The 12413-nt window shown below is 36.0% G+C and overlaps 1 protein-coding gene across 1 annotated transcript in view; it reads left to right on the top strand.

Moving 5' to 3' along the window:
• DCC (DCC netrin 1 receptor) overlaps positions 1–12413 on the top strand; it is a 769602-nt gene that overhangs the window by 459406 nt on the left and 297783 nt on the right. Inside the window, exon 9 of the mRNA XM_059139941.1 lies at positions 10903–11051. Within this exon, the coding sequence (XP_058995924.1) occupies positions 10903–11051 (149 nt within the window). The remainder of the gene's footprint in view (positions 1–10902; positions 11052–12413) is intronic.

Raw genomic sequence — 12413 nt, 5'->3', positions numbered from 1 at the left:
CAAGCATGAGGTCTGTGCATGCCCTTCCGAGGAATTTCTGCTTCCAAATCTGCTGTAAGAATTAAACATGAATTTATGGTCTGTGTAACAGTGAAAGTAACTCTATTTGGAGTATTTATGAGGAGCATGAAAGGCTTAACTTTTATGTGTTCTTATGACACAGCAGGCAAATCTTTACTCTCTTATCAGACGCTCTCTTGGCCACATTTGTTTTGTAAATATAATCCTGATTCAGGACTCAGGCTATACCTTACAGAACTATGGAATGCTGTGTTTCCTATATTCCTGTCACATTCATCATTTCCTTGCAGTCTTCCAACAATGTTAAGTATTGAGAAGAACAAATATTCCTTCCTCCATTTGTCTGATGAGGGAACCAAACTATGGAAAAGTTCAAGGAACTTAAGTCCAGATAACAGTAATATTAACTACCATGTTATCTGGAAAACTTGCTTCTCTATATAGCCTCATATAATCTTAGTTTAATCCTAGATGTTTTTCACCTTCCTATTATTTTTATTTAGAATCTCAGAAAAGTTCCTGACAACTTTTTGGAAAATCAACGTGATTTTTTTTTCTTTTCCAAACCCTTATTCCCAAACTGAAGTTTTAGAGACAAACATTTTTAAATAAAATGGATGAATTTTTAAACTTTCTTCAAGTATCTTGAGGCATACCATATTTTCTTAAAACTGGTAGAATATTGATTTGTTGATGATACTAACAAAATAACAAAATAGAAAACATAGGAAAAAAACAATTTAATAATTGATAATTCTCTGCTTCTGATTGTTTCCCTAATATGAGATCAATTGTGTCATCTTTAATTTAGTTCACTTTGGAGTTCTTCTCATTATCTTTACTTAAAGGGCTCATTGTTGGAAGACTTCCCCAAGCTATAGAGCAGTTTTTCTACTTATCAGCTTGTAAATTCTATTCCAAAAATGCTAAATTCAAGGTCATTACTCAAAATACTCATTCACACTCATGTGTACGGTCTTACCTGTCTCCTTCTTCACTCATGAACTTCCTTGTCCTTCCTTTTTTCATCAGTGCAATTCTTTTTTTTTTTAATTAATTTATTTCTTTGAGAGTGAGAGCACATGCCTGTTTGGGCGGGGGTGGGTGTTGGGAGGGGAAAGTAGACTCCCCACTGAGCACAGACCCCCCCCCCCTACCCCTCAGCTGGGCTTGATCCCATAACCCTGAAATCATGACCTGAGTAGAAATCAAGAGTGTGATGTCCAACTGACTGAGCTACACAGGCACCCCCAACAGTACAGTTTTTAACTGTTCTTCAAGAAATGTTCTTGAACAAATTCCCCTAACCATCCCTAAATACTATATACTTCATCAATAGATATATGTCAGGAATTCTTATATACTTCATTGTCTGTCCAGAGAGGTTTTAATCTTGGTTATATATGGTCTGTTGTTCATGTTTGGCTATTTCCTGTGTGTATGTTTTCTCCTCTAAATTCCTAGAAGGTTTCTACCATAATAAAACATTTCACAATGCTAGAGGTAGCACTGTATCCTAAGCACATAAAAAGTATGATTAGATTTTAAAATCAGCTGACACTTTTATCTAAAATGGAATGTAACACAAAGGAAAATAACTGAACCCAAGCTATTCTGAAAAAAAAATTATTAGGGGGGAAAAAAGAGTCAGTGTGATTAAGTTTCTATTACATCTAGCTTTCAGGAACATGGAAACTTGAGCATATTTGGCTAAAAATTTAAGTTTTCAACTTTTCAATGTTTGGTATATTGTAAGCAATTTTCCTAGATCATAAAAACAATTGCTTTTGACATGACTTAGAAATCTCCAGTTTAAATGGTTTGAGACCTCAATCATGCAGTCAGAAATCTACATTCTCCATTACATTTTACATTTCTAAGCCTTGCCTATTTTCTAAAGTGAAGTTAAAAATACTCTGCATGCTTCACCAAGGCTATTTACTACTTGACTATGTCAGGGAAAAACTGTAGCTATCCCATCGAAAAGGCCTTATCTTGAAGTCAATTTCTGAAACCACTTTTATTATCAAACTGCTTCCACTTCTAGTTCTAGGAAGATTACTTTCAGTACTATTATTTTTCAGAGAGACTCATTAAAGTTCTTTTCTACTACACTGTCAAAAATACCCATAATTTGTTATATTAGCATATATACATATATATGTGTGTGTGTGTGTATATATATATATATATAATATGTAAGTCATATATATCACACATGTCATATGTGTATAGATGTCTCTATATTTCTCTACACACATACAATGACAAAGTTGAGTATCTTGTGGGTTAGCAGATGCCACCTATTGAAACCCCAAATAAAATGATCAGGTAATAACCCCTTCCTCCAACTGAGTCTAGTCAGATTTCTGTGGTTTTGTAATAGAAACCCACCCCATAGTTTGTGCTTGTTTCTTGCAAAATGACTGTCATATTTCCTAACTACGTATAGTTCAGTCAAGAAGGGGTTTCATTATGTTAATAATTACATTGCCCGCAGGCTTTTTGATGTTGCATTCCCCATACAGAATAGAAACAGATTTCATAGAAATATCATTAAAGCTGTTAACTACAGGAGGAAAAAAATCAAAGAGGCAATCAAACCATGCACTTTATTATCAATAAATGCAAATACTTTCAGAAACGGCTTGCATTTGAAACACATTCAGTTAGGAGATCATCAACAATGGGAGCCACTGTTTAAATAAGAGCTTTGTGGCCTAAATCCATTTAGATCACTACAGACAATTACTTAGATCTGTTGCTATCCATCTTAAACAATGAACTCAAGAATCGTTTTTTTAAATTAGCAAATGAATAAGGAGGTAAAATCATGCTCAGAATTTTGGCCTGATTTGAGCACATGTGAATTATAGCTCATTATTTGAATGACAACACATGTGATTTTTTTTTTTTTTCCCAAATGCACTAGTACTTTAGTTCCATTAAAAAAAAAAAAAAAAAGATTTGGTAGCTGTTAAATTGACGATTTAGGAACAGTAGGACACATTGTACTACACAGTCATTTTGAGAAGACTTTAAATATTCAAATGTTCAACTACACATTCTCTGACACTAACATTTGTCTTCATTTTGGACTTCCAGCTGAGAAACATCAGTATAATGGTGAAAAGACATCAGCCTCATTCAGTATTATGAAGGCAGTAACATGTCTTGATCCTTCTAAAGCTTTTTCTATGAAAATCTTATATTTACATTCTCATTTAGAAGGGATTATTTAAATTCCCAAAATATTTTTCAAACCTTATATTTGATAAACTGTAATTTATGTTTTAGTCTGATTAATACAAATATCAAATTACTTACAGTGAAGAGATGTCAGGAAGGAAGACGTGTAGAGAGACAGTAGAATAGAAACAGCAAGAGAAAGGAAGAAAAGGAAAAAAAAAAAGATATTCGTAAGCTCTAACACCTTAAAAACCTAAAATATTTGATGAATGAAACCAGATTAATTCAAAAGCCTTGAATTACCCATGATTTGGAAAATTAAATAGAAGAAGTCTATGTCTTAAGCGTGTTTCAGCTTTTGAATTTTATTAAAAGTTGAAGAGTCTCTTTAAACTGAAATTATTACCATATTTCCAATTGTCAAGTATTAACAATCATTACAAATGAATTGATATTAAGGAATCTTTGGTTTGGGCACTGGGTGGTTCAGTCGTTAAGTGTGACTCTTGGTTTTGGCTCAGGTCCTGATCTCAAGAGTCAGGAGATCTAGCCCTGCCTAAGGCTCAGCACTCAGCGGGGAGTCTGCTTTTGAAGAGTCTTGCCCTCTGCCCCTCCCCCCACTTGTGCACCCCTAAGTGCAAGCACCCCCTCTCAAATAAATAAATAAATAAATTACTCTTTAGAAGAATTTAAAAAATGTATATTGGTTTTCAGAGCCAAAAGAAGCCAGAGATATTATCTACTCCATTGGGAGCTACCATTTCGAGAATCATAGACCCCAATGATGGAAACTATGGACCCTACACCAAAAAGTGTACACAGTACATACAGTTTCAGGGGCTCCATGGACTCCTTGATGCCATGACTGGTCTTTATCATAAGTAGAGTAGGGGCAAGGAACTATACCTTCTGACCTTCAACTTAATCCACTGTAGCTCATTAAACTGATACTCTCTCCTCTTCTCCCTCTTTCTATCTCTTGTACTTGTGTACAAACATACAATCTCACATATACAGTACAAACACACATTCTGTTTTCAGTATGATTACATATGATAAATGATGCTGTCTTAGAGATTCAGCGAACTTTTATATACCATTTTGGGGGTTAATATCCAATAAGATCTCATTATAAAGTGCTTTGTTATACTATAAATATATATAGTGAGAAATTACTGTCCTCAATGCAAATAGTGACATGTAATACATCTCATTTACTCCAACATAGTATTTGATTTGTTCTTTGCTACAGGTGTTATAATGAATTTCTACTGAAATACAATATTGAAATTTAAGAACGGAGTTGGTTAAGGTGACATTGATTGATGAGTTACTTGCATAGATTATGCATCTATTCTGAAATCTTGCCATTCTTTGAAGAAATAGGTAACTCAAATAGAGATGAAGAGAAATTAGATGCAGTTTGCTACAAAATTATTGTCCAACTGAGGGGATCAGTGGGGATTATTATAGACATCTTGGAAATGATGAGCAGTTAAGGCCATTAAGTTTCTTGACTGACATACTAAAATGTAATGAAATGGAAGGCTGAAGCTGTTAACTTTATCAATTTCACATATAATTCCCATTGTTGAACATTTTTTGTTTCTCTTTTTCTGTCTCTCCTTCTAATATGCATATAATAAATCCCATATATAAAACTACATAAGCTTTCTTAAATATATAGCTATAGGTTTGGATAAATGTACAAATAAATACATGCATACTTCCACAATTAACACAAGCACAGTATATTACCCACAGACCTATGTTTGGGCTATAATTCAAAGGAAATTATTAGGAAATTCACAAATTTGAATGTATAGCACTGTCATGAAGAAAAATAAGCATGTACTAGCTTATGTGAAATAATTTTGACACTAGCCAGGAATGTTGGAAAGAAAAATATCCCATATGCAGGCAGTATTTGGTCTTATAAATGATGAATATATCATTTGGTGTTAATTATTTGATGTTTTAATGTTTATATTTACTTGGAACAACAACATGGTATTTTAATTTTAATACATGACAATGTTAAGGAAATTCAAACAATGCAATCAAACCATAAAACAAATTGTATTTTAAGACAAAAAGTTGAAGTAGGAAATAGTTTAGTACTAAGATGTAATCCTTTCTGAGAAAAAGCCAAATGGAATCCTTACAACAACAAATAGAATGTTATCGTTTGGCTGGAATTAGTAAAAACACATACTGCTGTTAGTGCACACTTACACTAAATGCTCTGAATGCTCTTTTTTTACTTCTGGTGTCTATTATCTCTGCTTGAAATTCTTCTGAAATCCCAAGCACCTGTTTTTCCCTGATACTGTCTAATGACCATTAGGAAGGGAGAATATTTCAGCTGTGAACAGACAACAGAGTAGGCACTACCAAACTGAATCTCAATTACCTAACTACCTGATGTTGTCTTGTAGCATATAAACAAATCATACAGTTGGCAAAGTGTACCTAGGTTCACGTGCATACAACAAGCATGGACATGTACACCAACTTTCATTCTCATCAGGTGTCAGGAAAACACTTCTGCAATCCTGCATTAACAAAATCAAATGGGTTAGACTACGCAGAGTAGCTATTTTTATTTTATGCTTGTTATTTGAAGATTTTATTTATTTATTTGTCAGAGACCGACAGAGAGAAAGAGAGAGCACATGCAGGGCCAGCGGCAGGCAGAGGGAGAAGCAGGCTCGCGGCTGAGCAGGGAGCCCTATGTGGGATTGGATCCCAGGACCCTAGGATCATCATCTGAGCCAAAGGCAGACGCTTAACTGACTGAGCCTTCCAGACATCCCTAGACTTGTTATTTAGGGTAACATTTGATAATTATATACAAACTATATGCATTTGACACATGCTTATTGAATATGTTGTGTATGGTTAACAATGCATATATCCCTGTGGAGAAGACAACTGTTCCTATTATTTGGGCAAGGAAGTGGAGTGCTTTAACCATTTTCCTGACATGGAGCCTAGACTCTAAGCAGACCTCACTGAGTGCGGTCTATTGGTAGTCTTTGTGGGGATGCTGCCTTGAGCTGTAGACATCTGGGTAATCTGTCTATTCTCCCCACAATGCCTGATAGAGATTGCTATGAGGTTGGAATATTTGATTGCTATGTGCTCAGAGTCCTAGTCTGGTGGGCTGTGCACTCCCACCCTCACTATTCTAGATGGCTCCCTCAGCTTGGCCTTCCAGATTCTCATGTGACTTACTCTTCTTCTCATTACCCCCTTGTGTTCCAGTGGAACAGATGAGCAGGAACTTCTAAAACATTGTTTTCCTTTCCTTTCTCCAAAAAAGGGAGACTCACTCATCTCCCAGGCCTCTTGGAATCATCCTGCTTGGGAAAACTTCCTTGAAATGTGGATTGATGGCCTTGGATGTTGGCCATTTTTAAATCTTAGTGTTAGTTTCCAGAATGAGCCATGTTTGTTTTTAGTAAGCAGTGCCCTTTCGGTTTAGCCACAAGAGAGCTAGAAAGAGCACATTCGGTTAATACTTTATACTGGGCCACAAGGATATGCTCTGTGAAATTTCAAAATCCTGATTATGTCCCATTCAACATGTACCTAAAAGCGAGTCTCTCAGTCTCCGTTCTCTTGCTTCTTTCTTTGTCTCTCTTCCTTATAAAAATACAGATTCCCAATCAGAAAACAAACCTCCCCTTTGAAAATGTTTGCATTGTCATTGTGAATATATCAGTAATCACAGAAGCATGAAAATTATAGTTTTTTATCTCTGTTCTCTAAACATTGTACTTTGAAAAACCAGTTGAATGATGTCAGTGGGCAACTTTTTTTTTTTTTTTTCTGTGCCCCTCCCACCATGGAGCAAAATGTCTTCACTACAAAACAGTTCTAACGGTATCATTATGAACCTAGACACAGGCAAGTCTCCTCATTGTCGTGTAGTATTGTCCACTGACATCCCCTTTGGGAATTAAGGAATTTCCCACAGAAAAATTACCCCTTCCTGGAAAAGGACCACAGGGAGAGCACTCTCATAAAGTATCTGTCATCTTTGGGAGCCATTGTTTTCTCTATGGAAGAAAGGACATAAAAGGAATGGGGAACGTAAGAGCAAACTCTGTAGAGACGTATTGGAATGGGAGGTATCTCTGTAGAGTCATGAAAAGTGTAGATGTGTACCTGTATATTTGAGCATATGTAGGCATGAATGAATTTCTGTATGTATAAGTGTATATAAATTCCTGTTTCTCATTCACCAATAGGATGTAGAAACAAGACACCCAAATAGCAATGAACGCAGCTGACACCGGTCTTTGTCTTGAATACCACTCCCCACGAAGAGGAAGGAGACAGCTCTGGAGAAATGTTTGATTCCAGAACTGGAGCAGGATCAAGATGAGCCTGAAATATATTATGCTAGGAAGACAGGAAGTGCTCCAATAAATGATAGGGCATGTTATAAGGACAGAGGAACCAACTTAAAGAGGACCTCACTGGCCAAATTTGAACTCAGCAATTTGAACACTGAAATGATTAAGGACAACTATGAATTATAGACCATGAAAAAGTAGAAATCCATGTGCCCGTACTAATAGGAGATACATAAATAGAAATGTGAGATCACATTGGGGCATCTGGGTGGCTCAGTCAGTAAAGCATCTGACTCTTGATGTTAGCTCATGTCATGATCTCGAGTGCTGAAATCAAGCACCACATGGCGCTCCATGCTCAGCATGGAGCTTGCTTCTCCCTCTCCCTCTTAGGTTCTCCCTGCTCATTCTCTCTCTCTCTAAAGTAAATAAATAAATAGAATATTATTTTTAAAAAAAGTAAATACAGATTCTTGCTTCTAATAAAATGTTGAGTGCCAAGTGGTTGATACGGAGGAAGTGCTTAAATTAGAAAAAAACTTATAACCACCATGCCAAAAATTTGATTTATCAAAAACTGTTACTAAGTGCTAATTCTAAGGGGTTTTGATAAATAACATGATATTTATATGGTCCTGACATAGTCTCTCCCCACAAATTGCTTATTGGTTGTGAACAATAGAGCAGGGTTTTGGGGTTGGGAGGGATATAGGGAGATCAGTTGACTCTACGTGGAGAAATCTGGCAGCACCTTCTATTCAGAACTAATATAACAAACCAGGGAGGGAGAGAGGTTTTATGCCTCTGGCCATGATGCCCTGAGGAGACAGATATCATGCATGTTTCATTTCAGTCTAGAATGCATAACTGAAATCCAACATGAAGAAACAAAAACAAACCCCAAATAAGTAATATTCTATTAATTTAAAAAAGGGACTATAGTCTTCAAAAGTATAAAGGACCTAAAAGATAAAGATGGGCTTTGGAACTTTTCTAGCATAAAACCAACTAAAGAGATCATGGCAATGAAATACAAATTTGACCCTAGACTGTATCTTGCACGAGAGGGGGAAATGCTACATAAATTACATTATGGGGTCAGTTGACAAAATTGGAAAGCAGATGAAAATTAAGTAAAAATATTGTATTAGAATAAAATACACTGAAGTTCATATTATCCACATACATAATATTTAGGAAATATGCATTTGGGGGTAGAGAACCATGGTATGCATAACTTAATCTGAATAGATAGATTCAGACTCTCTGTCTCTGTATCTCTGTCTCTCTGTATATGATGAATATGATAAATACGATATATATGTATATAGAGACAAAGAGAAAAAAAAAGAATATGTGTATACCTGGGAAAAGGGAACATGGGTATTCTATGTACTATTTCCATTCTTAAAATTTTCTGTAGGTTTAAAATTATTTTCAACTACGTTTTTAAGAAATTGTTAACAGTCAGGGTACCTGGGTGGCTTAGTGGGTTAAGTGTCTGCCTTTGGCTTGGGTCATGATCCTGGCGTCCTGGTATGGAGTCCCACTACTTCTCCCTCTGCTTGCTGTTGCCCCTGCTTGTGCTAGCTCACTAGCTCACTCTCTCTCTCTCTCTCTGACAAATAAATAAATAAATAGCAATCATTTGTTAAGTTGAAATAATACAAATGTCAGTAATAGGGATACTCAAGATCTGAGAACTGGTGGAAAAATAAGTGAAGGTGATAAATAAAATACATCTAAAATATTATATATATATATATATATATATATATATATATATATATATATATTTTCCCCCAAATGAATGTGTGAGCAGTGATGCCTTAAGGAGGCTGGATACCATGGAATACGTTCTGAAAAATGACTGATTTGGGACACAGGTGCAGCCCTGATCTAAGGAGTTGTGTTATCAGATCTCTGTGAGCCAGGTTTTCACAGACTGTTTTACTCTGGACATTCAAACTCACAAAATTCCAGTAGAGGCCTAAAACGTGCATCTGTTCAAAGCGAGGTGGCATTTAAGGCTGGGGAAAATGTATGGTACATTGAAGATAAAATTGTTATATGTTATATTGTCAATGATGAAACCATTTAATTTAGATTGTATTAACAAACAGGAGTATGGGATTTTCAGTTTACAAACCATATATTTATATTCAGGTCCATAAATAAAAAATTATGCCTAAATTCAAAATTTACAAATCTGGAATTCGAAAGAGTTTAGTACATGTCATACCCAAACCTGATTTGACTTTATGCCATGCTATGTATAGTCTTTAGTAATTCTGTTTGATGTGAATATCATGTATTTTTTTAAAGAGTTTTTTTATTTTTTTTTTTAAGATTTTTATTTATTTATTTGTCAGAGATTGAGAGAGAGAGCGAGTACAGACAGACAGAGTGGCAGAGGGAGAAGCAGACTCCCTGTGGAGCAAGGAGCCTGATACGGAACTCGATCCCAGGACGCTGGGATCATGACCGGAGCCGAAGGCAGTCGCTTAACCAACTAAGCCACCCAGGCGTCCCGAATATCATGTATTTTGCTGCAAATACATGATCTGATAATAGGGTGCTACCCTATACCCCACTTGGGGTGTTAAATAGAACACTGCACATGCACCATATTACCATTCTAAAACCTGAAAATTTCTAGATCTCAAAAAATATCTGGACACAAGTGTTTCAGGTAGCCAGTTGTGGACCTGTGCTATTTAATTTCTTTAATGAACAAGGTACTTATTCTTGATTAAGTAAAGTAGCAGCTATGAGAAAAAATGGAATACTAGAAAGTGAAATAGAAAATTGATGCTAAAATTAATTTAATGACTCAGGGTTGGTCAAGATTTTAAAATGCTGACATAAATAAAAATGTGGTAAGTTATCCATAGCTGTGCTGCTTATTTGAATTCTAAGTAGAAACGTGACATGTAAGTATTCTAACTGTATTTTCTCGTTTTCCTTTTGTGGTTATTAGTCATACACAAGCGAAGGCATGCTGGTATGGTGGAAGATTTTCCATACTAAGAATTTGAATTAAGAGTCCAACTCTTTTTCTGTCATTTTCCTAGTCAGTTAGACTCCTTGACCACTTTCCTCCGCTGTAAAAATGAACTAAGTAATTTAGATCAATAGAAATCCCCTCCTGAATTTCAAAATAAATGATTCTAAAATTCATTGCTTTATATTTGCATTTTATTTTCTTATCCCATTTGGTTCTAAAAATAATACATAGGGGTATAATCTCCATAAGCTGTAAAAGATGTATTTTGCTTGTTTTGAAAAAAAGAACCCTCTTAGACCAATCAGTTTCTTTTTTATACAGTGCAAGTTCCAGGACCAGTAGAAAACCTGCAAGCTGTATCTACCTCACCTACCTCAATTCTTATTACCTGGGAACCCCCTGCCTATGCAAACGGTCCAGTCCAAGGTTACAGATTGTTCTGCACTGAGGTGTCCACGAGAAAGGAACAGGTAGGCAAAGAACGGGCCCAATGCTGCCACCTGTTGGTTTTTCCTAGGACTAGAGCCATTAGGAGATCTGCAAACTCTTAGTTCAGTCCAGACCAGCACGTTAACTGGATAGCTGATCAGTTTTAGAGTACTTGTTATTAGAAACTTTAAGCAATTTAATTGAATTCTGATTGTAAGAGAGGCAACTGTGCTATGAGATAAAGTCACTATAAAGGATGTAATTTTTCTTTTTTATCTGAGTAGGGAGTGGCCTGGGCCAGCATAGCCACAGTTGTATTAACTCATCTAGTCCTAGAAAGCATTTGCATCATGAGTCCTTATCTTAAGGACGATTGATCTTTTGTTCGATGACCTCAGTCAACTTGCTTATCTCATCCTTGTGTATTTGAGTTATTTCTGTCCTTTTGTCCTTCAGGTTGTAGTCCCCTGTCCTTTTCATTGTTTTCAGGAAATCTCACTCCAGAAGGCTACTTGCCTCCTTCTTACATTTTGTTTGTAATCTGTGCTTTGCACAGATCCCTAAAAACAGGAAAATTAGATTTTCAGATAAATAAGTATATATAATTGTTGAAAACTCAACAATTCTGTGTTGTGACACATATAAGTCTACTGAGAGATGTTTACTTCCAAATTTTCAGCCTCATGTGGAAAAAGATATATAGACAAGTGCCCAGTTAAATGGAAAAACCAAGAGCCCATGTTGAGATAACAGAGTTCTTTGCATGTGTTATGAAGCTTGCCAAGCATACCGTGGTCTTCATGCTTCCCCATAAACTGCATGATAGAGATTTTGCCTTAAAAAAAAAAAAATGTGTCACAACACTCCTATTCAGAATAGTTCAAGCCCTAAGTTTTATTGCGCAATAGGATCACTAAGATTTCCTTTTATGTAATTATCCTTCCCATCTTTTATTTGTTTGCTGTCCTCATGCCATTTAGCTATTGCTTCCATCTTTCTATCCTCTCCATTTTAAATGCATTTTTGGCTTTTCCATAATGAATTTTACCAACCCACTTAAGTAAATTCAGAAATGAGGTTGCCCGAGACAAATAGAAGTGTGAGCATCTTTGTGGAGAGTGAAATAACGTGTCTTCTAAGAACACACTGGCTCTGATTTCTCAATGACCTTCACCTCCAGTACCTCATTTCTGCAGCTGTGTGAAGTACTGAAACTGTTCCAAACCCCCTCACAGCCTTGGGAGACACAAAGATTGTGGCAAAGGATCTGCCAGTTTCAAGAACTGTGGTTCTATTTCAGCAAGGGAAGGAAGAAACCTACTGTTTCGTAGTGAATTATTCCACTAAGGTAGAGGAGCAACTCTCTGTTCCCACGGATCACAGGCAGCCTTCTGCCTGTCAGA

This window comes from Mustela lutreola, chromosome 11 (genome assembly GCF_030435805.1).
Source record: "Mustela lutreola isolate mMusLut2 chromosome 11, mMusLut2.pri, whole genome shotgun sequence".
Taxonomy (NCBI): domain Eukaryota; kingdom Metazoa; phylum Chordata; class Mammalia; order Carnivora; family Mustelidae; genus Mustela; species Mustela lutreola.
The sequence above is the reverse complement of the archived record's forward strand: the minus strand, read 5'-3'. Positions and strand labels throughout refer to the sequence as shown.